Raw genomic sequence first — 26,656 nt, forward strand, 5'->3', positions numbered from 1 at the left:
CACTGGTGTTGAACCAGATTGATGTTAAATGGTGTCAGTGCACTAAGTAAATGTTGTTATGAGGTTTTATTTCCAATGTTTTTAGAATTATTTATTCAACATTGTTTTAGCATTACTATCACTTACACACTATAGTGCTTATCCTATACAGGGTCATGGGGGGCTGGAGGCCTGGAACACACACACTCCCGCAATACGGGTGTTTTGAGAACGCCAATTGGCCTAATGTGCATGTTATTTTATTGAAATAATTTTAACTTTCAAAAACAGCTTCATCCCGATGTTGCGGTTTGGAAGGATTCCTGCTTGGTATTTATTTAAATAAATTAATAACTAAATAAGGTTAATTAATTTCATATTTGAAACAAAATGTAGGTAACAAATAAACATATAATACAATTTATTTATTGTAAGTCGAATGTTAGTAAAGACATACTGGAGACATTCTGCACTGTTGCACACTGCTTTCCTTATTTACTGCCCTAACCAAGACCAGTCCAAACACACAGTGAAAACTAATCTACTCGTTAACACAAACCCTGACGCCCACAAGCTGCTGCTGCCAACATCTGGAGCACTCCACCACTCTGTTTGTCTTAGACTGAAAAACATTATCAGTATTTGTTAAATGGAAAATGTGTGTGTGTGTGTGTGTGTGTGTGGAGAGGATCAGACACCTGCTAAAATCCAGAAGGAGTGAGGGGGAATCAGAGTGCAGCGCTCAGTGTGTGTGTGTGTGTGTGTGTGTGTGTGTGTATCTGCCCATATTCATAACGAAATGTCTAGGGATTTAATTATTTCTTACACGCACTCATCACACTCTCTAACCAAGCTTTAAGTGGAGGAGACAAAACAAACAGCGCTCTACACACACACACACACACACACACGCACATTTTACGAATGAAACGAATATCAGCTTACTGCCAGAGGAAAAGTCACTAGGACACACCAGATTCTGTTTGTTTCTCCACTTGTGGATGTCATACTATAACACTGTTGAATCCTGTGCTCTGATTGGTCAGAAGAAGGTGTTGATTAATTCTCTCTAACAGCAGCTCTCACAGTAGTGTTCTTCTGGAGGAAGGATTTGCCAGTGTCAGTGCTTACCATCATTAAGTTTGGCGCCACCTTCAGGACAGAAGAGTTTACGCTTCTACATCAGAACAAAACTCACACTGGCTTGTTACTGACTGCTTCCATCTATTGGACACATGAATTACTGCATTATAAGTTTGCAGAGAGCTCATGACATGAGATCATCATTGTCTCATCGACTATACCAATTGATCCTGTATACAGAATTACGGCGGGCCTGGAGCCTATCCCAGAAGACTGAGGGCACAATGCGGGATGGAGTGTCAATCCATCGCAGGATACATGACGTGAGATCAGTCAGTTAAATATGTCACTATAGACTGAGGATGTATGATTTGTACAACTTACATGTCTATAAGTGTGTTTACTGTATACTAAGTGTAAACAACAGGATGTTTATTATTAATAACATAATTTAAACAGATTTCAGTGGAGCAGGAGGACATTAAAGCCAAAGCCAAAGCTTTACTTTACATACACTATATGGACAAAGGTATTTCTCCAAACCTTGAATTCAGGTGTTTCAATGGGCCCCTTATCCCCAGTGAAGGGCAATCTTAATGCTTCAGCATACCAAGACATCTTGGACAATGCTGCACTTCCACCTTTGTGTACACAGTTTGTTGAATTTCCTTTTCTATTCCATCATGACTGAGCCCCTGTACACAAAGCAAGGACTATTAAGACATGATGAGTTCGGTGTGGAGGAACTCGACCAGCCCCAACACAGAGCCCTGAGGTCAACACCATCAAGCACCTTTAGGATGAAGTGGAACTGATATACCTCATTTACATGTCTTTTTAAAAATGTTTTTATTGTTTTAATAATTATAGTTCTGGAAATTGGTAATATTGGTAATATTTTAGGTGGCTCGAACGGATTATCTGCATTCACATTTTGTGTGACTTTTACCAGCACCTTAGTTCACTTGAGTTAAAGCAATGGCTTATTGTACTGTTTGTTTGTATAAAAAAAAATCACTAAATGCACATTTAAAGACATTTAAAGCCATCTCTACCGTTGCTAGGCAGAGTTTGTATAACCATGACCCGGAAGAGTGAGCGGGCTCTGATTGGTTGGTTTTTGAAACGCTCCACGTGACGTCACCGGAAGTGTAATGACATTTAATAATATATTTTTGTTAATAAATATTGAATATTTTATCGCATAAATACTAAAACATTCACAATGTTAACATTAAGCCTTAAAAATGAATTACATAAAATTGGAATACGAGATAAAATATACGACACTTCCCCAGCGATGACGTGTTTACTCACTTTCAGTGCGGTACTGTCGTAAAGCTGGGCAATCGCTTTCCGGCAGCCGTGAGCACGTGTCTATTGCTGAGAGCTTCTCGTGTTTATAACACTGTGAGTACAATTATTATTATTATTATTATTATAATACGCGATATTTACATCACACGCAAATACAAACTTTAGCTGAGAAAGGTAAATAAGTTATTATATTTATACTATATTAGCTGACTAAAGTGAAAGGGAAAGGAGTTTATAGGAGTAGTCAAAAAGGTTAAAACTAAAAATAATTTGATCAGCTTTAGTGTAATCAGTGATATTATTATTATTGTTATTATTATTATTATTAATAATAATAATAATAATAATAATAATTTCAGGTTGAAGCCTACATACATGTCTGCCTGCAAGAAAGATGAACTTCTTCATTATTTTAACTGTAATTTACAAATCTTTGTTTGATGTAACATCACTAAACATCACTAAACATCACTATTGGTTTTAACTGGATTGGTGGCTAAATATCAGGAAGATTTTAAATCTATTGTCATTTCATCTTATTTCAATCAATGGGAAAGGGATGACATTTAAAAGTTTTTATGTTTACGCCTTGTTTACACTAAGTTGTCCTTCTTTGGTGGTCAGACAAATACACTCCCTGTTCGGTAATCGGAGAGTGAATCACAGATGAGAAATGAAAAAAGTAGATAAATGGATAAAGATGAAGTTTTGTCTTAAAACCACTCCAGCGTGTTAAAATGGGTGCCAATACTTTGTGCATCTTTACAGGTGGTACATAATAAAAAGCATGAGCAACATGAGTTCTGTATTTCTGTTACACGAGGCACAGAATGTTTTCGAGCTACGGTAGCATCTACTAAACTCAGTGTTTTTATTAAACAAATAATAAATAAAGCTCATTAACATCAGATACACGTTAAAGATCGATCATAGCATCACAGTGTGTGAAAATGAGTCACTAGCTGAACAGTTTCCCAACTTTTCTAACCTAACCATGCTTTAAACCTGTCTGGTGTGTTCAGTAATGTTCTCTAACAAACCTCAGAGGCCTTCACAGAACAGCTGTATTTATTTATAATCAGATTAAATCACACACAGGTGGATATTAGAATAAAGGGGGGGGGCGGGGATATACGCCACACCTTTCAGATTTTTATTTGAAATGCCTTCCATTGTCATTTATGTGACAATAAAAGCGACTTGACTTGACTTGACTTGACTTCCACTCAACAATTATGTCACTTTGTGTCATTGTGTCACATAAAATCCCAATAAAAAACATTTACATTTAATAGTGGGAAAGTTTAAGGGGTATATAAAGAATATATAAAATATCATCTGATCCTTCATGTCTTTGAGAACAACAATAAAAACCTCTTGGTGCTGTCTGTATGTTATTAACTTCGTATTAGTCCTGACTGACTGGGTGATTAACACCACATGTGTGTTGATTAATTAATAACGCGTTATTATACTAATACATTGGAGAAAGAATGTAAACCCTTGAGTTAATGACTTCAGCAAAGCTAATTCGAGTCAGTGAGTGTGTTGGTGTGGACCAGAGGGACTGTGACTGACTGATAAACACTCACACTCCGTGTACGGGTCAGTCTACAAAAATGCTGGATTCAGTTTTGCTGATGCCAAAATCATTTAAATTAACATAACGGAAACAATACTTCTATCTGTTAAGGAAGTGTGTGTGTGTGTATAAAAGCATGTTTATGTTGTTATTGGTTATTTGTGTACACTGCCATCTTGGTGAATTTTTGCCTTACGAACTGAAACTTTGTAAGAGTTGTTCTGCCACGGCAGTTTCAGCATACGAGCGACTGAACCGAACCCTGAAGTCGTGTGTAGGATCAAAAAGTTGTTTGCCTCAGTGGAAAGCCAAAAGAAGCGAGTTTAGATGGTTTTATTGCATTCTGTGTAAGATTTAGTAAAGACGTAGCACCATGTGTTCAAAGAATGTTATCAAGGACGGTAACAAGAAGAAAACGGAGCCATTTCAGTTTGGTTTTTTTAAAGCAGCCGGTGCCGAGAGGAATCATAAATTAAGGTTAAGTGAAGTTTAATGTCTATTTACTTCATATTTTGCTTCATATATTACTTCATTTCATGTCTTTACTGAATGTTTTGATTGTTTTTATCTGCAGAAATATGATTACAGTGTTGGAAATTGGTAATATTGGTAATATCTTTGGGCGGCGGGAACGGATTATCTGCTTTTCCATTATTTCCCATGGGAACATATGTTTCACAATACAAAATTTCACCTTAAGATCTCGCCTCCGGAACGGATTAAACCCGTATGACGAGGTTCCGCTGTATTTGTTTTCTTTAATCAATAAATTAAGTTAAGGCAGGAAAGTTGTTGTTGTGTGTTAATGAAGTAAACAGCTGACTGAGCTTGATTTGTGGTTTTATAGCTGATGGCAAAATGTAAATTATTATTTTTTTATTAATGTAGTGATTATTACATTTTGCAACATTAAATAAAGTTAAATTATATAAAAGTTTGCTTCCTTTTGCTTAGTATTCGTTTCAAGAACAACTTTAAAACATTTTAAGACTCCTTTCTATATAAAGTATTTTACATTAGATATAATGTATTAGTATAATAACGCGTTATTAATTAATCAACACACATGTGGTGTTAATCACCCAGTCAGTCAGGACTAATACGAAGTGAACATGGTTGTCCTTGAACCCCAGACTTTGTGTTTCCCGCCTCAGGTCCGGTTGCCATGGCGAAGAGTCTGCGCAGTAAGTGGAAGAGGAAGATGAGGGCGGAGAAGAGGAAGAAGAACGCGCCGAAGGAGCTGGCTCGCCTGAAGGCGGCTCTGGGTCAGGAGGGGACGGGCGAGATCAGCATGAAGGACGTGTGTGAGACGGCCACGCTGGTCCCCGCACACGCACTCAAGCTGAGAGCGCAGGACGTGGAGATGAGCGCAGACGACTGCGGGGAACAGAGTGAGACTCTCGGTGCACCTCACACCATGTTCAGTGTTAAACACACACAGTTTAAACCTCCTCATCCTTATTTATTTAAACAGGATCGCCACACTCACTCTAAAATCTCACTTCAAATGATTTATTACATTAATACCATACAGACTGGTGTGTCCAGTTAGATCAGGCAGGACCGACCACGCCGGACTGGAACCATTCTCAACAGAAACGCCTTTTTATGTCGTTACATTATCAAAAACCGTGTGTTTAAATCCTGAGTGAATAAGTCTCAAACACACTCATCACACACACTTACACCTGTCTCACAACCCCGCCAGCGCTAATCAGTCTCGCCACGATCTGCCCAGCACAGTAACAGTGTAACTTTGTGTTTGAAGTTAAATATTAAACTCTTTAAACGCAGCGTTGGATTTTAAATTACTCATTTTTAATTCAGATGTGAAGCTACTGAATAAAGCTCAGATACAAAACGTTCATTTTTTAATGTGATGAAAGTGATGATAAAACCCCGGTGTTAATCAGACGGGTGCTGCAGGAGGTGTGGTGATGAGGTCGTGTCAGGAGGCGAGTCGTCCCGAGTCACTGTTACCTCGGGGTCTGGTGTCTCTCACACACTGAACTTAATGCTTAGTTTAATGACGGCTGAATTCAGACATCAGTATTTATTTATTTATTTACTCTTCTTTGCTTTCTTTTTATTTATTTCCTTATCACTTTTTACTTCTCGTTAAAATCACATCAGAATTAAATTCAGTACATAATGTAATGAGAGATGTGTTTATGTAGAAGTTAAGTTCAGTCCTGTTTCCTGACTCGGTGTTCACACTCTGCTCAAATCATCTAATCGTCTCTATTCATTTATATTGTTTATAGTAATAATAGTCTAGGGGTTTTATAAAGACATGATTCCTCTGGTCTTCTCTTTCCGTGATTGTAAAGCCCCCAGTGTGTGTTCTCTCTCCAGGTGAGATGGGGAAGATGGAGACGGACAGTAAGAGGAATAAGGCGACGCAGCTGAATGAACACGGGCAGTACCCGGTGTGGATGAGCCAGAGACAGGCCAAGAAACTCAAACACCAGCGCAAGAGCAAGAAAACGGGCCAGAAGAAGAAGAAGGGTCAGGCCTGGTAGTTACACATACACCAAGTGTGTGTGTGTGTGTGTGGTCATGTAATGTTTATGGACCGTTTTATTGTCTGTGTAATACAGACAGGTGGTGTGATTATATCATACACTCTGCTGTTCCTGTACTGATCAGTTAGAGTCAAGAGCAGTGTGTGTGTGTGTGTGTGTGCGCGTGTGTGTGTGTGCGTGAGTGTGTGCGCGTGTGCTTCTCTGTTCTCTGTTTTCATGTATTAAACCCTGACATTCTCCCCTGTTTGGATCTGTTTGAGTTGATTACAGACTGGTTCCTGTTTATATTTTGTAATCGTGGGCGTGGTATAGAACATGATGGAAATTTCTCCAAATTAAATATTCATATGTTTTCATGCTTAATAAAACCAAAAATCCAACATTTCATTATTGTTTAATAATCATGTTTTAATGTAAAGTCATTTTTTATGAAAGTCATTTTCTTGGCTAGTGTAAACTTTAACAGGTGTATGAAACTTCCAACATCTGCTTCTTGGTTTTAACCCATAAATCCTGAGATGTTTCTCCTCCTGAGTGACTGGGGCGCAACCAGACGAATCGTTCTTTGAGATTCACTGTTTTTGGGATGCATTTCTGATGAGAAAATGTACGGCTGTACAGAGTGGTGATTCGAGCTTCCTCAGCTTAAGGGTTGAGAACCCTGGTCCTCGAGTGGCGCGGTCCTGCATGTCCTCTAGTTATCCCTGCGTTACTCACTGCTTCACCTGGATCAGGTGTGTTCAGTCAATCAGAAGCTGCCAGGTGCTATCTAAGATGAGGGTGGAGTGTGGGGACACAGTGAATTTAACCCTTCTGATCCAGGTTCTCCAATCCAGCCCACAGAGTTCCTGCGTGTGAAAAATCCCAGCAGGTGGTTTTATGCAGTGCAGGGGTAGAGATGTTACTCAGATTTCCTGAATAGTGTGTAACTGTATCAACATGAGCTCAACTTATTATAGTGTTGTATAGTATACTACAGCATAGCATGATGTGATGAAACCGCTTGTTAATGCAAACATCTAATCAGCCAATCACACAGCAGCAACTCCGTGCATTTATTTCTGTAGAGAAGGTCACGGCAATCTAATGAAGTCAAACCGAGCATCAGAATGGAGAAGAAAGGTGGTTTAAGTGACTGAACCAGGCTTGTCTGAGTATTTCTCAAAATGCTAATCTACTAGGATTTTCACACACAATCATCTTTAGGGTTTACAGAGAGAGAGACAGAATGGTGAGAAAAAAAGAAAATCCCGCTAATAGAAAGGCAACAGGAACTCAAATAACATCTCGTTAAACCCGAGGTCTGTTGAAGAGCGACTCTGAACACATTGAACCTTAAAGCAGATGTGCTACAGCAGCAGATCATCACGCCAGGTGTCGCTCCGAACCCTGAGGCTACAGGTTACATGGATGTACCAAAATCAGACTGGAAGTTTGGAGAACCATTGCCTGGTCTGATGAGTCTCAGTTGCTCTTGTCGATGGTAGGATCAGAATTTGGCGTAAACATGAAAGCATCCTGCTGTGGGTCCATCCTGCCATGTCTTAACCTTAATTCAGGCTGGTGATTGTGGGAGATTTTTTTGGTACCTACTTTGGGCCCCTTAGTGCCAGTTGAGCATGGGTTAAACACCACAGCCTACCTGAGTATTGTAGCTAAATGGGTCCATCTCTTTAAGAGCACAACGCTAAAATCATCTCACACTGGTGTCTTAAGCATGATAGTGAGGTCACTACTTACATGGCCTCCACAGTCCCAAGATTTCACTCCAATAGAGAAGCTTTGGGACGCAGTGGAACAAGAGTATGACATCAAATCTGCAGTGACTGCGTGATGCTCTCATGTCAATATGAAGTCTCTAAGGAGTGTTTTCAGCGCCGTGTTGAATCTAACGCGCAAAGAAGCCAGAAGTGATCCCAGTACGAGCAAGGTGTACCTAATGAAGTGTCCAGTGAGGGTATCAGAGCAGTATACCATAGTATGCAGTAAAATTTATTAATTATTAAAACTCACAGTTTTGCTGATAAAGCTTCAGTTTATTTTGTGATAGAAATGTAAAACAATTGTTAAAAGCGCTATACAAATAAAATTGAATTAAAAACATTATCTTGCACATGATGTTCAGCTAAAATAGTTTTACCCCTAAATTAAAACCCTAAGCTAGCAACATGATTCTGAGCGACCGTAGCTACAGTACATGATAGTGTAGCAAGTTAGCATTGTGACCCTAAATGAGCTACATAAAATATTGCATCACAAGCAGTTAAACACCGCCGACATATCAAACATCACAATATCTCACACACAGACTCAACACACAGCTCACTGATTTTACTAAAGGGGCGGGGCTTACGTTTAACACACCGAACATGACATCATAACTAGTTCTTAAATAGTTCATAACTATTCCTTCATAGTTCTCCAGATTAGTAAGTCATAAACAAAGAATTAACGAATGTCGTATAATATAACAGCCACATTAGCTATGCTAGTAAGCTTTGCTAATGTTACTGTGCTCGCAGCTAGCTAAATTCACTAGCATGCTAGTTCATGTTAGGTCTACCAATCTTGTGACGTCAGATCATTGGGTTTATAATTAGCTGATTGAAAATTGCTCGAAACTCCACCCCCTTTCTGATTCAGTCGGAATTAGCTGGTGTGTTTGTATAAAAGCATGATATTTGTATGATGTAGCCAATGCGCTCGCTCTGATACGTAGCAGACGGAACATACGTGAGAACGAAAGTAACTGCTTAAAGGTGAAACCTGACTATAAACGTATAGAAAATATGACGTAACCATGCAGCTGTGCTTTAAGAAGAATGAACCACTTTCGGGCATGCTGCTTTCGGTAAAGCTGTTAGCTCTGCCGTGCTTCATCACTGATTGTTTAACTGTAACAGCACAACACACGCCGATTTATTCCTTACATATTGCACTGGATTGTTTGGGTTGTGTTGCCAAATCTGCGCACACACACACAGTAAGGAGTTCTAGGATGCAGAGATGCACAGTTCAGGGGGACGGGTGCCAATACTTTTTTCTCTCATTAAAAAAAAAAAAAAAACAAAGTGCATCCCAGGTCAAAGGCAGTAGGTTTACTAATAATAATAATAAAAAGGAGAATAACTTTCAGACTTCCTGTTTATGGCAAATCTGCTTATCACTCACTCACACACACACACACACACTCACACAACACCTGACTGAGTGTGTGAGGATAAAATCAAATACATCACTCATTAAATCCACCTTATGTCCTGTTTTGGTTTTGTGCTTTCTTTGTACAGATCTGGCAACCCTATGGTCAGTAAGAGAACAAACCAAAGACAGACAGTGTGTAATTCCTACAGAAATATGAAGCGGTTGTGTGGGTTTGGTCTACATGAGCTGCACAAAGGATGCTGGGAAAAGGCCAAAGCGGCCGTGACAGCTTCCCTTCCACCAGCCCTCGTGCACCATCTCGATGTTAGTGATGATGTCATCAGGCTCGAAGGAGATCTCGTCATCCGCCTCTGCAATCACACCAGACTGTTCATATAATACACACTGATGTGTGTGTGTGTGTGTGTGTGTGTGTGTGTGTGAGAGAGAGAGAGAGAGAGAGAGAGACTTACCGCCCTGGTAGTCGTACAGAGCCCGGGCTGATTGGCTGCCGCTGCCGCCGCCTGTGTTTATAGCCTCATAATCATTCTCAGTAGCTGTGAAAGAAACACACAAACACACACACACAATTCAGTGTGAACCCAATCACATTATCTTTATTACACAGTTCGAGACAGATCAGTCCAGGCCTGATGTGGACTATATAATGAATAGGGTGTGTGGTTTGGGACACACCCATTATGGACTGGGTGGTGTTTATATGGACTATATTGTGAATAGGGTGTGTGGTTTGGGACACGCCCACAGTGGAGTGCTGATGGTGTTTATATGGACTATATATTGAATAGGGTGTGTGGTTTGGGACACGCCCACAGTGGACTGCTGATGGTGTTTATGTAGACTATATAATGAGTAGTGTGTGTGGTTTGGGACACGCCCACAGCGGAGTGCTGATGGTGTTTATGTGGACTATATAGCGATCAGGGTGTGTGGTTTGGGACACGCCCACAGTGGAGTGCTAATGGTATTTATGTGGACTATATAATGAATAGGGTATGTGGTTTGGGACACACCCATAATGGACTGATGATGATGTTTATGTAGACGATATTGTGAATGGGTGTTGTGGTTTGGGACACGCCCATAATGGACTGATGATGGTGTTTATGTGGCCTTTTTGTGAATAGGATGTGTGGTTCGGGACACGCCCACAGTGGAGTGCTGATGGTGTTTATGTAGACTATATAATGAGTAGTGTGTGTGGTTTGGGACACGCCCAAAGTGGAGTGCTAATGGTGTTTATGTGGACTATATAGCGATCAGGGTGTGTGGTTTGGGACGCGCCCACAGTGGAGTGCTGATGGTGTTTATGTGGACTATATAGCGATCAGGGTGTGTGGTTTGGTACACGCCCACAGTGGAGTGCTAATGGTATTTATGTGGACTATATAATGAATAGGGTATGTGATTTGGGACACACCCATAATGGACTGATGATGATGTTTATGTAGATGATATTGTGAATGGGTGTTGTGGTTTGGGACACGCCCATAATGGACTGATGATGGTGTTTATGTGGCCTTTTTGTGAATAGGATGTGTGGTTCGGGACACGCCCACAGTGGAGTGCTGATGGTGTTTATGTAGACTATATAATGAGTAGTGTGTGTGGTTTGGGACACGCCCAAAGTGGAGTGCTAATGGTGTTTATGTGGACTATATAGCGATCAGGGTGTGTGGTTTGGGACGCGCCCACAGTGGAGTGCTGATGGTGTTTATGTGGACTATATAGCGATCAGGGTGTGTGGTTTGGTACACGCCCACAGTGGAGTGCTAATGGTATTTATGTGGACTATATAATGAATAGGGTATGTGGTTTGGGACACGCCCATAATGGACTGATGATGATGTTTATGTAGACAATATTGTGAATGGGTGTTGTGGTTTGGGACACGCCCATAATGGACTGATGATGGTGTTTATGTGGCCTTTTTGTGAATAGGATGTGTGGTTCGGGACACGCCCACAGTGGAGTGCTGATGGTGTTTATGTAGACTATATAATGAGTAGGATGTGTGGTTTGGGACACGCCCACTGTGGAGTGCTAATGGTATTTATGTAGACTATATAGCGATCAGAGTGTGTGGTTTGGGACACGCCCACAGTGGAGTGCTGATGGTGTTTATGTAGACTATATAATGAGTAGGATGTGTGGTTTGGGACACGCCCACTGTGGAGTGCTAATGGTATTTATGTAGACTATATAGCGATCAGAGTGTGTGGTTTGGGACACGCCCACAGTGGAGTGATGAGGTTGTGGTGCACTACGTAGTCTCACCACGGGTATGAGCTGATTCAAGGTCCTCGTATTCTCCTTCATCGATGTCTCTGTGAGGAAGAGGAGGAGGAGCCGAGTCGTCTGCCTCTAACAGAGTGATTGAGTTACTCTTGAGTTAAACTGGTTCACACATAATTATGTATAAACGTACAGTGGATTTATTTCAGTACAGCGTGATTTGATTTAGTGAGCTAAAGATTTTAATTGCAGTTCACTAGAGAGTGAGCAGATCGATCCTAAAGCAATTTTTTGGTAAATGAAGAATCATTCAGTTGACTAATCAGAGATTTGACTGAGTGATTCAGTCCGAGAGTGTGTAAGTGTGACACGGCGCCCTGGCGAGTGTGTGTAAGTGCACTCTGTAGTGTCTCACCGCCGCCGCAGTGAGCCGACCCCAGGTCCTCGTATTCTGCTTCTTCGATGTTCCTGTGAGGAAGAGGAGGAGGAGCCGAGTCGTCTTCCCCTAACAGATCATCAGAGTGAATTAACTTTTAAATCAAAACCGATTATAGTGGAGTTAATTAAATAAATGGTTTTATTTACAACAGAAAGAAAACTTTTTTTTTGTATTAATTTCAATTCACTATAAAGTCGATTTAGTGATTCATAACTATTATTGTAACATTGTTTGTAAATCAAGAATGAGATTCACAAAATAAAGATTTGATTGGGTAATTCTGTGTTTGGGTTCACGGCGACCTGGCGAGTGTGTGTAAGTGCACTCCGTAGTGTCTCACCGCCGCAGTGAGCCACGCCCAGGTCCTCGTATTCTGCTTCATCAATGTTTCTTTGAGGAAGAGGAGGAGGAGCCGAGTCCTCCTCTAACAGATCACCAGAGCGGGGGGGCAGTGACGGGGGCTCATCGTAGTCGTTCTCAGGAGGTTCATCCATCACCTGTGGGCGTGCACACACACACACACACACACAAAGGTCAAAGTTGTGCTTTTAGGGAACAACTCTTTCAGTTTATGAAATTCAGCTAAAGAGAAAATAATCAAGGGAAAGTGAGCGAGGAGAAGTGAATGAGGGAAAATGAGAAAATAAGTGAACGAGAGAAGGTGAGGGAGGGAAATTGAGTGAGGGAAAGGGAATAAGGGAAAGTGAACAAGGGAAAGTGAATGAGTGAGGGTGAAGTGAAGGAAAGTAAGTGAGGGAAAGTGAATGAGAGAAGTGAGAGAGGGGAAAACGAGAGAAAAAGTGAACGAGGGAAAGTGAGTAAAGGAAATTAAGTGAGGGAAAGGGAATAAAGCAAATTGAACAAGGGAAAATCGAACGAGGAAGAGTGATTAAGGGAAATTGAACAAGGGGAAGTGAACGAGGGGAAGTGAACGAGGGAAATTGAACTTTGAGTTTTGAGTTACAGGGTCAGGAGAGTCTCTGGGGACTTCAGGAAGTGGTCTGAAGTCCTGTGACGGTTTCACAGCTTCAGGGATGACTGGCGGCCTCCGTTTCTCCTCCTTATACTCACTGCTGGTCACCTACACACACACACACACACACACACACACACACACACTGTGAATTGAGTTGTTTTTGTTTTACACCAACAGCTGAACTGAACTGAGGAGTAACGCGTCGCTAAAATGAATCAGACTTTAGTGAACCGAGTGACTGAACTGAAATCACGTTCATTTGTAACGAACTGGATCCAATCAGACATCAACTGAATATCAAAGTCAAATTATAACACAATGAATGAAAGGATGTGACAGTATGACAGTGTGTGTCAGTCTCGACTCAGTAACAGTGACTCCCTGAGTCGTTAGTGAGAATGAACGAGTCAGGTTAAAGGTGAGACGTGTGATGTTCAAATGTAAACATTCAGACTGGATATCACATTTTACACCCTGGTGTTTAGTTTATAATGCAAGCTCAGTGTGTGTGTGTGTGTGTGTGTGTGTGTGTGTGTGTTAACCTCTTGTCTCTTTGTCACCTCCTCTTTTTCTCTCTTTTCTCGTGCCTGTCTCCTCACTCTCTCCTCCTCCGCCCGCTTCCTGTCCTCCTCCTCCGCCGTCTTCGCCATGTTCTCAAAGCGGGACTTCAGCTTGCCAGCTCCTGAGCTCACTACACACACACACACACACACACACACAGTGCAACTGATTAATCGTATATCACTTAAGAACATCGTTAAAACCAGTATAATTGTTTGAGAGAGGGGCGGAGTCAGAATGAGAAAATGTTGGGGGCGTGGCTAATTGTGCTGATGTCCAACGAGTTCCTGTCTTTTTCTTTAAAATGTTTTGTTTCTTTTTTTACGAGTTGTGTTTTGCTATTAACTCTAACGGTAACAGTGTGTACGGTGAGAGTGTGACACTCACGGGCCTCGAGCGGTTGGGTTTTCTCGTAGGACGACGTGGGAGACTCCATCTGATTGAAGGAGACGGCGCTCTGACGCGAAACAAGACAAGACGAGACGAGTCTGAGCTACTCAGTAGTTATTTATCAGGTTCATGTGTGGATCTGTGTGTTAATGAGATTTACCTTATCCACGCGGTCGGCCTGCACCCCATAACGTCCTCCGAAACCTTTCGCGTAGTCTGTAAAAGAGGACGAACCGTAAGGGGACGTCAAAATGATGGCCGTTGACTTTAAAGCATTACATACTGTATACGTCTCTCTACACAAGGGCGTTAATGTGAAGGAAAAGGAAGAGAAGAAGGTTTATTCATTAAGAAAATAACGGAAACCCCTTCTGCCGCTCACACGAAGCAACAAACAAGACAAGCATGAAGTATTTATATACGTTTATTTTATGAGGATAATATCATTTAATTCCATAACTTTGTGTTATAAGTTTTGGTTATGTCTCAAAAGTTAAATATTTTATAATAAATCATAAATGTTATTTTATTTTACTATATGGTATTAACTGAAAAATTAGATATTTTTAAACTTTTTTATTTATCTATTTCTTTTTATTTATTTATTTATTTATTTATTTATTGGAAATGGGCTCCAAAGCCCACCAGGGTGCACTTGGACACTTTGGGAAACACTCGTCTACTTAATACTCAATGTACTGTTAAATAATTTCTAAATATTATATTATTAGGCACATTTTTTTAATCCTGTTTTTGCTTTTATTATTATTATTATTATTATTATTATTATTATCTTTACTTCTCCTCCCTCTCATCCTCTTCTCCAATACCAGTTTTCCCATTGCTTCCCACTGTTTTACATTTCCTCTCCTTCTCATTCTCTCCTCTCTCTTAATGTACTCTACTCTTTAATTTTTTCCCTCTACTCCATGTTTTCACTCATTTATTCACTTATTATATCTTCACATCTTTTCTCATCCATTCTTTCATCTTCTCTTCTCATCCTTTCTCTCCTTCTTTTCTCCCATCCTCTTGTTCATGTCAGTGTAAAACATTTAGAGAGTTAAACCCACCTTTCTGAGACTCGTGTTTCTCAGTCTCTCCTTTATAATCGTATCCCAGAGCCGCCTTATCCACTCTCTCCTTCTGCACGCCGAACTTCCCTCCAAAGCCTTTAGAGTAATCTGCAGGGAATAAAACACCTGAATAAAACACTTTCCCTTTAATCTCCCTTTAATAGCTCTGAATATAGACACTACTCATATACAGATCTCTGATGAATGTGTGACGTACTGTGCTGTGACGTAGCTTCCTGTTTTCATATTCTTACCGCGAACGTTCCTTGTTTGTTTGTATCAGCGTTTTAATTATACTGCCTTTTCCATTTATACTAAATAACAACATTAACTATTTTTACGTTCCAATAATCTAAACTATTGTAATGCCTTACTGTCTGGTTGTTCGGCTAGATGCATAAACAAGCTTCAGCTAGTCCAGAATGCAGCAGCGAGAGTCCTCACCAGAACCAGAAGATATGAGCACATCACCCCTATCTTATCTTCACTCCATTGGCTCCCTGTGAAATTTCGCATTGATTTTAAAATACTACTCTCGACATATAAAGCATTAAATGGTCTCGCGCCGCAGTACCTGAGCGAACTGCTAGTGTCTTACGATCCGCCACGCCTACTTCGATCAAAGGATGCAGGCTGCTTGTCAGTACCGCGTATTATTAAAACTACAGCAGGGGGCGGAGCTTTTACTTACAAAGCCCCAAAGTTATGGAATAGTCTTCCAAATAGTGTTCGGGACTCAGACACAGTCTCAGTGTTTAAGTCCAGGCTAAAAACCTATTTATTTAGCCAAGCATTTTTATAAATAGATTTGCCTTAGGTAAAGGAGCAGATCTGGGGGACTCATGGACGTAGAGTATTATGGTGAACTGGTATGTTTGGATGCTGTCTTCCTCACTCTCATTGATCACTCAGGTTTGTGACCATACCTAACCCAACATTCTGCTCTCCCCTCTCCTGTTTTCTCTCCCCCTCTCTCTCTCATTCCCAGTCTTTCTGTCGAGCTATACATGTCTCTCCTGATCTGCCAGTGATCCAGACTCCCTCTGCTCTCTTGTCCTGTCTGACTCGTCCTGGTGCCCCACTTCTGGTTGGAGATCTCGTCACATGGGTGCCCCGTGTGTCTCTTTGGAATGCGTCTGGTGTCTGGGGACGGTTTCACTTTTCCACAAAGACGGTCCTGTCCTCGGCTGATGCAGACAGCTGTTCTGTAAGGACTTGTGACCTGACTTGAGGACTGTAACTCTATAGTTCAGGGCTGGAGTTTCCTACAGTCTGCCTGAGCCTCCAATAATGAACTGGACTCAATTTTAACTTAAACATGTTACCTGTTATACTGAACTTCCAGTCTCACACAGTATGAGTGCAGATCAATCCCTGCTATCCGTTATCACCCAGATGAGGATGGGTTCCTGTTGAGTCTGGTTCCTCTCAAGGTTTCTTCCTATTATTATCTCAGGGAGTTTTTCCTTGCCACTGTCGCCCTCGGCTTGTTCACCAGGGACAAACTGACCATTTTGATTCATACAAATTCACATTTCATACAAACTTAAATAATTCTTTTGACTATGTAAAGCTGCTTTGCGGCAATGAAAATTGCTAAAAGCGCTATACAAATAAAATTGAATTGAATTGAATTGAATCAATCCCTGTTATCCGTTATCACCCAGATGAGGATGGGTTCCCTGTAGAGTCTGGTTCCTCTCAAGGTTTCTTCCTATTACCATCTCAGGGAGTTTTTTCCTCAGCACCGTCACCCTCGGCTTGTACATCAGGGACGATCTGATTATTCTGACTACACATTTTCTCACACATTTCCATGCTCATTTCCATAATTTTTTTCTTTTGATTATGTAGAGCTACTTTCACTTTGTGACCATGACTATTGTTAACAGCGCTATACAAATGAAACTGGATTGAATTAAATTGAAGAAGTGAAGACAGCAGTGCATTTGTGGCTTAAAGCTCTGGGTAAAAAATTTTTTTAATGAGGGAATATAAAGGTTTGTTGACAGATGGACAAGGTGTATTGAAAAGCAAGGAGATTATGTCGGAAAAAGTCTGAATTTGTCTTTTCTAAGAGTTTATTTCAATTATTTCTAAAGACAGAGTGTGGATAATTTCTTACTCTACCTGATCTCTATCTTTCTATCCGTATATATTCGGCAATAAATCTGATTCTGATTGCTCTGTTTGTATACTACAGTATACAGGTGTTGATCTAGTGGTTTAGTGATTAACCTGCCGTCCTTACTCCTCCAGGTGGGGTTAGACTCTAAACCCCCCCGGCCCCCCGCCCCCCCCAACCACTTCCCCCTCAACTCTGCATGTGTGTACAGTTTCCTTCATGTGTCCTATAGTTGGCCCATAGTGTGTGTGAGAGTGTGTGTGTGTGCCCTGTGATGAGTTGGTACCCCACCCAGGGTAACTGTGTAATAAGGGTATAAATAGCATTAATCATGTTATCCATTGAACTTGTCAGTAAACATTCAGTCTCATTATTACAAACATATGTGCGTGCACCAAATTCACACTGTAGCTGAGACCATTGTGTCTTCCTGTGCTAAATTCCATACGAACCCGTATGAAGTGTCCTAATGGCTCCACCACACTGTATAATAACAATAATGATTACGCCTCGACCTCCTTATTACTCCAGACTGCTCACCCTTCTGAGACTCGTGTTTCTCAGTCTCTCCTTTATAATCGTATCCCAGAGCCGCCTTATCCACTCTCTCCTTCTGCACGCCGAACTTCCCTCCAAAGCCTTTAGAGTAATCTGAGAGTGAAGAACAAACAAATAAAACAACACCACATTATACATGTTACAGCTGGAGTATAGCTACATACAGTATAGCTGGAGCAGCGATGAAGGAGGCCAAGCACTTTCTTATCAAAAGAAGAAGACCAGAAGCCATTTGGAGTGTATGTGTCCTTTTACACATGGACAGGTACGTAATGAGATATTTCCTCACAACCTGTCCTTATGAGTCCTCTTAAAGTCAAAAGTGTGTTTGTTTACTCTCTAAACATCTGTGCTGTCAGTATATAGAACTACTGCTGAGAAATGACCTCACTTCTTGTTGACAACTTTACAAAAAAAAAAATCTTTCACAACCATAAATTCATTACATCAGCAACACTTTCTATGTACAAGGGGTGTTCAAGTCAAAATGGGACTTTTGATTGTGCAGGATAGCACAACACAGTAATGAGAGTAAGAACTCCCTTTATGTCTCTATATAAACCCCTGCTACACTAATGCACTCATCCCAGTGTTTCACTTGTGCCTGGACACCATCAAGGTTGAAATGTTCCTCAGTACGTCGGAGACATAATCAGACTGCCTGTCGGATTTGCATCTGGAACACTGGCATCCCTGGAACTCCTTTCCTTTATAGAAAAAGGACTTGGATTGATCACCAACGGCGTTCTGATTTTGCAGGACATTTTACCACCTGATCCAGCCCACTTACAGGTACTCAGCTGGGTGTTACTGCCACATCCCCCTACAGTCCTGACCTCACTTCAAGCCATTTCCACATGTTTGATCATTAGAGGAGTTCCTGGGAGGCCGGCGTTTCAGACGTGAAGCAGGCTGAGACTCAGAAAACATTCTACCTTGATGGTGTCCAAGCACTAGTGAACCGCTGGGATAAGTGCATGAGTGTAGCAGGGGATTATATAGAGAAAATTGCAAAAATAAAAAAAGTGGCTTTAGGTTTTAACTCTTTGCATTATTATTTTTTTAAGCATGACAACTTTAAAATAAGTAACCTTAGTTAATAATATCAGTTTCAATATCAATATAATAAAGGAGTATCATTATGGGATGGTTTTAAAACGAATAAGAACCACACACACAAACCTGAGGACTTTGATTGTCGCACCTGCTGCTTCTTGTCATATAAAATCCGACACCTTCCATTTCATTTTTCTTTATTTATTTTTGGTCTGAAATCTGGTTGCTCATCTAATGTGCTCCCTCCTTTTCTGTTGTACAAGTTTTACTCTGTAACTTAATCAAGGGATCACCATATGGGACCACCTGATCCACACACACCTTGGACAGGTGTTTTGACAGCCGAAACCCTTCCTGACAAAACCCCTACCATTTTTCCAACAGGACTTGCAGTGGCTGGGTAGTAAGGGGTGTGGCAACCCACCAGTACCAGGGCTCGAACCCAGATCAACCAGCTGGAGCCTTAGCTGCCTGAGCCACCACTCCCATCAAATGTTTTTATACTAATGCAATAATAAGGTCTAAAAAATGAAAACCAACTGTAAAAAAAAATACACAGGGAAGTTTTTATTTAAAAAAAAAATGGCATGTAAAAATCTTCTTGGCAGTAAATCTGATTCTGATTTGTGCAAATGTTTGTGCACATTTGTCCTGTTGGTGGTGCTAAAGCTCTTGAGATGCGAACACCAAAGTTACTATATACTGTAGGTGTCTGAGAGAGTGCTCTTGCTCACTGTGCCAAATTTCATACGAAGTCTACAAAGTGTTGATTGCCCCCGACTCTATGATAATTATAATACACACACTGCAGGTCTGATGACCACAGAACACGTATTGAGACGTCCGCAGTGCATGAAGAACTGATTCCCCCTCACCTTTCTGAGACTCGTGTTTCTCAGTCTCTCCTTTATAATCGTATCCCAGAGCCGCCTTATCCACTCTCTCCTTCTGCACGCCGAACTTCCCTCCAAAGCCTTTAGAGTAATCTGAGAGCGAAGAACAAAGCCAGAAGGTTATACACACAGTAATAAACCTCGACTCATACTGAGCTCAGAGTGGGAGGGGTGCACAAACTTATCCTTCACCTGAACACTGTCTCTGATTGGGACTGTTTGTAAAACTGGAGTACCTTTTTGAGAGGCGTGTTGCTCGACTTCCCCTTTATACGCATAACCCAAAGCCGACTGACGAGAGGAAGTGTAGGGTACAGGAAATGGTGCACATGCAAAAAGCAGAACATATCGTTTATTATCTGTTCTTTATGACTGGAGAGCTGATGTATGATTACAGAAATACAGAATGCAGTGTGTGATGTAGTGTGTGATAGGTGTACCGTACCCGGTCTACACGGTCCTTCTGTACACCGAATTTACCCCCGAAACCCTTGGCTGCGTCTGTTTGGGACGAGTGCTGCGCCACGTCTGCCACGTAGTTGTGCCCCACGGCATCCTGGTGAAAAAAACGTCCACACGTCGTGTAATGTTGAGTAGAAACACAAAACAGTGTCAAATTCATTTTACAAAGTTAAGTCAGAAGTTTACACACGTTTGGCAAATACATTTCAACTCTGTTTTTCAGAATTACAAATCGATCTGTGAACAGTTATTGGTAAAATGACTCATGTCACGCATAATGTAAACGTTCTCATTGACTCGGCAAAACTAGTAATTAACTCAACTTCTTTTTTTTACATAAAACCTGTAGTAATGACTTTAAATTTAAATTTGTTACTTAAAGTTGTTAATAAATTAATGAGTTTTACTCGAGACTAAACGTCTGACTCAGCTGTACATAAGGCTTCCTTGTGCTGCTCTAATGATGTAAATACATATCTCTGACTGAATATCAAATAGAGATAATTATATACATAAAAGTTAAACTTTTTTTATTGCAATAGCTACAGTATGTTAAATATAAAGTTAATATTTTAATAATATAAAAGTATTAAAGTTTTAAGTAAGACAATACATAATATCTAGAAAATAATGTCAATATTCAAAACAAAATATAGAAATATCTAAAAAAAAAAGTATATAACAAGCGTAACACTATATCATCATTTAATATAATAATAATAATAATAATAATAATAATAATGGATTTTATATACCTTACTTATATGCACACTAAAATTATCACTCAAAAAGTGTACAAAAATAAAAAGTAAATAAATATATAAATTAATTAATGCATACATTCCTGTATACTGTAGTGTGCATTTCAAGTAAAATTAAATTAAATAAAAACAAAAAATAAAAAATAAATAAATCATAATTATTGCACATGATTTTTCAGACCTTATCCATCCTGTCTTTCTCGACACCGAATTTCCCGCCATATCCATAGGAAGCTTTAGGACCGCCCTCTGCCTCCTTCTTCTTTACAACTTCATGCTCCTTAGACACCTTCTGTCTGAGATCAGCCACGCTACACACACACACACACACACACACACACACACACACACATACATTTATTTTCATTACATCATTCCACATCAATCCCATAATCCTTCCTCTGAAGTCATGTCTATTTGATCTTGAAGGTTTTTTATGTAAAAACACTGTTGCTAAGCAACAAAGAACAATGAATACTAACTCTAAGCTAGCTAATGTCTGAGTCCAATGAATCATCCAGCCAGCTCATAGCTAAGAATTATAAATAAAAATTAACTCAATGCCCTCTATATATTTATAGACATTTGATATATACGCATGCTTTGAAATTCTGTTGAGTTTAGGATTTACTGTGAATTATTGTAATTATTACATAGTTAACTATAATAAACTCAGGAGCCACGGGTAGCACATGAGCAGCAGGTAAACCTTAGCAGTGTTGTTACACGTGACCGTAATAATGAAGATGTTTTAGAGCATTATTTATATTCGACTTCGCTGAATTAGCATGCCCCATTCCACGTATCATGCTCCCTCATTTCCCAGGATGCTTTGCACTCTAGTTTCCACAGCTGCCTCTTCTGATTGGCCCTCGCTCTAAACCGAGTCCATATTTGGGAGTGTAATAGACTGCAACACTGCTACTTCCTCTCTGGGTCTCTGACTTCCTCTATCTGTCAGAGTTCTGGGTGACGTTGAAACCACTGTGGTTTCGGTTCAGTGCAGAATAGAAACGACTGTCAGTGGTTTGTACGCTAAATGCATTCAACACCTCCTTAAAGTCTAAAATTAGAGAAGCTTCTGTGCTAGAATCAGTCTGAGACGCACTGCGCTACATGTTATGGAATTATCACGCATAACAGTAGAGCTGATAGGAGCTACTGCACTGAGAGCTCAGGCGACATGCACATGGGTGTACGGGTGTGAACAGAACATCTACTGGCATTTAGTGAATGCAGTTCAGTCACATTAACACGGGACGGTCAGTCAATGAAACGGTCGGTCAGTCAATGAAAGCAGACACGTAGTCCATTAATCAGTCAGTCAGTTAATGAGTTCATCCGTCAGTGAGTCAATCTATTAAGGGGTCAGTCAGTCAATAAATGAATCAGGTCAGTCAGACGGTCAGTAAATGATTCCGTCAGTAAGTCAGTCCATGGGTCAGTCAGTAAATTATTTAGTCAGACAGTCACCGAATCACTGAATCAATTAATGAGTCAGTCAGTCTGCAGTCCGTCAGTCACTCAGGTCAGTCTGTCTGTCAGTCAATATCTCAGTCTATCAATCATTCATTCAGTCAGTCAATCAACAAGTCAGTCAGTAACTCAAACACTCAGTCTGTCAATGAATTAGTCCATCAGTCAGTCAGTCAGTCAATCAGTCTGTTGATAAGTCAGTCTATCAGTGGGTCAGTCAGTCAATCAATAAGTCATTTAATGTGTCAGTCAACCAATTAGTCAGACTGTCAGCGAGTCAGTAAGGCAGCTCATCAATTAGTCAATCCATCAGTGTGTCAGTAAGTAATCATTGAGTCAGTCAGTTAGTAGGTCGGTCAGTCAGTGGATCAGTCGCTTAATCACGGAATCAATAAATGAGCCAATCTATGAGCTACTCGGCCATTCTTTGGTTCAGTCTTTCAGCCAGTTTATTCATTAGTTTATCATGACTAACATACGTCAGTGAACCAGTCAGTCATTTGTCCCATAAGGCAGACAGTTAGACATCGAGTCAGTTAATGAGTAAAGTCCTTATCCGGTCAGAAGTCAGTGAGACAATGTGATAATCAGTGGGTCAGTACAGTAAGTAAGTCAGCAATAAAACAATTGTAAAGCATTATAAATTAGTATTCCTTTTACATTTTTATTTCATTTTCATTTCTTCTTTTCTTTAGACTTGTCATTTTGTTAATTACCTGATGTGCTCTTTGCGTCCCGATCCTTCAATGGTTTTTGATCCCCACCTCTGTTCCTGCTCCGACACGTCATTCTGATGCAGAAATGAAAAGATTCTCACATTTAACCTCCATATTAATTTTGCTATCTGAATTCTTTCAAAATTAGTCTTTTTGTAATTTTATTTATGTAGAAGAAACGTCTGAAACTACAGAGACAGTATTGTTTATATTGACTGTGATTGGAGGTCAGAATAAATGTTAAACAGTTTCACTAATAGAAAACTAATGTGTGATTTCCCAGGGTAACAGGATACAGCGTTACTATGTACCTCAAAATCAGGATCTGTTTCCCAGTCGTCTCCCCCGGATGCCACCTTCACGTTCACATTGTGACCCACCACAGATTTCCACATCTTTGGAAAAGAAAGAAGTCAAAAAGAAACCATTTCATTTCTCACACACAAGTAATTGTATCAAGTCTCTCAAATGTCAGAGTGAATGTAAAGCTTCCATATGTGATGATAATCCAACAATGTGCAAATATATAGAACATCACAGTAAATTTGAAGCTGGCGTACATCATGTTAGCGAGTCTCTCAAACTTCAATGTAAATTTAAAGCTGCTGTAAGTGATGTTAGCAAGGCTATCTAATGTCACAGTAAATCTAATGATGCCGTAAATAATGTCAGCGAGTCTTGCTTTCATCACATGAAATTTCAAGTTTCCATTCAAGTAATTTAATCAGGTCTCTCAAACTTCAAAAAAGAATTAAAGCTGCTGTATGTAATAATAGCAATTATCTCTGTTGTCAACTGTACAGCAACTTTAAATTAACTGTTATGTTAGAGGTACTTGCTAACATTATTTACGGCAGTGTTGAATTTACTATGACAGCAGAGATAATTGCTACCAGTTAATTTAAAGTTGCCATAAGTAATGTTAGTAAGTACCTTTAACGTCACAGTTAATTTAAAGTTGCCATAAGTAATGTTAGTAAGTACCTTTAACGTCACAGTTAATTTAAAGTTGCCATAAGTAATGTTAGTAAGTACCTTTAACGTCACAGTTAATTTAAAGTTGCCATAAGTAATGTTAGTAAGTACCTTTAACGTCACAGTTAATTTAAAGTTGCCATAAGTAATGTTAGTAAGTACCTTTAACGTCACAGTTAATTTAAAGTTGCCATAAGTAATGTTAGTAAGTACCTTTAACGTCACAGTTAATTTAAAGTTGCCATAAGTAATGTTAGTAAGTACCTTTAACGTCACAGTTAATTTAAAGTTGCCATAAGTAATGTTAGTAAGTACCTTTTACGTCACAGTTAATTTAAAGTTGCCATAAGTAATGTTAGTAAGTACCTTTAACGTCACAGTTAATTTAAAGTTGCCATAAGTAATGTTAGTAAGTACCTTTAACGTCACAATTAATTTAAAGTTGCCATAAGTAATGTTAGTAAGTACCTTTAACGTCACAATTAATTTAAAGTTGCCATAAGTAATGTTAGTAAGTACCTTTAACGTCACAGTTAATTTAAAGTTGTCATAAGTAATGTTAGTAAGTACCTTTAACGTCACAGTTAATTTAAAGTTTCCATAAGCAACTCTCCCTCTAGTCTCAGTAGAATATTAGCAAATCTTGCTAATGTGGCAGTGAATGTCAAAATGTTGTAAGTAATGATAATAAGTTGCCCGTGTCACACACAAGAATCACACAAGGTTCTATTTATATCCAGTGTAAATGATGAAAAGGTGAGTGTGTGTGATTAGGACTCAGGTGAGCTGGAGCATGCATGCTGGGAGTGGCAGTCTGTTTCCGTTATACTGGTATGCGGTTTGATTTTGGTCGACCGCTGTTGATGACCTCACAGATGAAAATAACCGTGCTCGCAGAGCAGTGTCCTGGCATTTACAGATGGACCGCAGCATGTTTAAAAATGTTTACTCGCTAAAAATGTTTAGTCACAAATATACCTAGCACCTTGATTAGTCACGAAGCGTCTTCTGTACAACTCTCCTCCAATGTTGACTTCGATTGGTGCTTTATTTCATTTAAGTTACTACAGAAGCTATAAAATACCAGGACTGCTAAATATATATATTAAAAAGCCCATAACGCTCAGTGCTCTGCACCCACAATAGACAGCCTGTGAGTTGTTGGAGTATACAGCATGCTTAAAAAACTTACTTACAGACGCTTTAATATTGTGTGTGTGTTTTCTGTGCCACCCTTCAAACCTTATTTAAATGTTTCATATTTACATTTTAACTGGGATACATATGGTAAATTGTGTGTGTGTGTGTGTGTGTGTGTGTGTGTAATGCTCAGTCCTATTATATATGGTATTATTATGGTATAATTTCATTATACCATAAATGACACTAGAATTAACAATAAGATATCCAAATAGTTTAAATACCAGTTATTGATGTTGCATTACGACAAACTAATTTAACACACATTCACCTTCCTGTCAGTGTAGAGGGTGTTTTTTCCATGACACGTTACATTGAGTAGTTCCTCAATTTTACTTTTTGCACTTTTCATATCGCATGCATTAAAATCATGACCCTTTAAAGTTTTTGTACGTGATTCAAAATCAAAGCACAGCTGAGTGAATAAAAGGTAACAGAGATGCAAAAACCTATTTTTTCCTTTTATAAACTGAAAAGATGCACACACACTCACACACACACACACGCTCACTCACACACACTTCCTGGTCAAACTCTTCAGGTTTTTATGATTGCATATACTATTAATGTTGTATAAAAACAGATAATAGGAATCACACAGAGAAAGAAAAACGAACAGAAGCCTGTCAGAGTGCTGAAGTCTACTCACATTGTGGTCGTGTTGAAGAAAAAATGTAAATAGAATAAAAAAAACAATAGAAATTGTTGAGAGAGAGAGAAAAAAAAGTTGCAGTCGCTGAAGTTGCGCTCGGGCACGAGGAGAGAAATGCGCGTTCACGTCAGAAGAGAAGGAGGAGGAAGTGTGTGTGTGTGTGTGTGTGTGTGTGTGTGAGAGAGAGATTTGGCCTGTCTTTATGGTTTCAGGATTATTTTAAAGAAAGAAAGTATTAGTGTTTTATGCGTTACTTGACGTTAATGACAACTACAACAAAACTTTACCTTCTTCTGATGAATGTGCTCCACTCCTCTGTAAATGGAATACAAATCGTTTCTTCAGATGCTCTAAGATGTTCAATCAGACACAAATATATAACTTACAAAGAGTTAAACCACTTTACAAATCACTCAGACAACAAAGTGCTAATCAGGTGCTAATTCAGACCTTG

The 26,656-nt window shown here is 39.7% G+C and overlaps 2 protein-coding genes across 4 annotated transcripts; one reads left to right on the plus strand and one right to left on the minus strand.

The window, feature by feature from the left end:
* The first annotated feature begins 2,374 nt into the window (after positions 1–2,374).
* Positions 2,375–6,873, plus strand: llph (LLP homolog, long-term synaptic facilitation factor). Its single transcript, XM_053508797.1, has 3 exons — positions 2,375–2,472; positions 5,116–5,352; positions 6,317–6,873. The coding sequence occupies exons 2-3, from the start codon at positions 5,127–5,129 to the stop codon at positions 6,481–6,483; spliced, it is 393 nt and encodes a 130-aa protein (XP_053364772.1). The 5' UTR covers positions 2,375–2,472; positions 5,116–5,126; the 3' UTR covers positions 6,484–6,873.
* Positions 6,874–8,501: 1,628 nt separating this feature from the next.
* Positions 8,502–26,332, minus strand: hcls1 (hematopoietic cell-specific Lyn substrate 1). 3 transcript variants are annotated; one of them, XM_053508920.1, is made up of 18 exons: positions 26,200–26,332; positions 23,687–23,770; positions 23,376–23,449; positions 21,365–21,494; positions 20,406–20,516; positions 20,197–20,251; positions 19,943–20,053; positions 17,994–18,104; positions 15,326–15,436; positions 14,413–14,468; positions 14,250–14,319; positions 13,862–13,992; positions 13,290–13,406; positions 12,666–12,822; positions 12,302–12,391; positions 11,929–12,015; positions 10,104–10,187; positions 8,502–10,001 (listed from the first exon to the last, which is right to left on the minus strand). In XM_053508920.1, the coding sequence occupies exons 2-18, from the start codon at positions 23,768–23,770 to the stop codon at positions 9,868–9,870; spliced, it is 1,713 nt and encodes a 570-aa protein (XP_053364895.1). In that variant the 5' UTR covers positions 26,200–26,332; the 3' UTR covers positions 8,502–9,867. The 3 variants fall into 3 exon arrangements, with proteins under 3 accessions (XP_053364895.1, XP_053364894.1, XP_053364893.1); XM_053508919.1 differs by having other exon boundaries at positions 11,929–12,009; positions 13,844–13,992; XM_053508918.1 differs by having other exon boundaries at positions 13,844–13,992.
* Between the last annotated feature and the right edge of the window lie 324 nt (positions 26,333–26,656).

The sequence above is a fragment of the Clarias gariepinus genome, chromosome 12 (genome assembly GCF_024256425.1).
Source record: "Clarias gariepinus isolate MV-2021 ecotype Netherlands chromosome 12, CGAR_prim_01v2, whole genome shotgun sequence".
NCBI lineage: Eukaryota > Metazoa > Chordata > Actinopteri > Siluriformes > Clariidae > Clarias > Clarias gariepinus.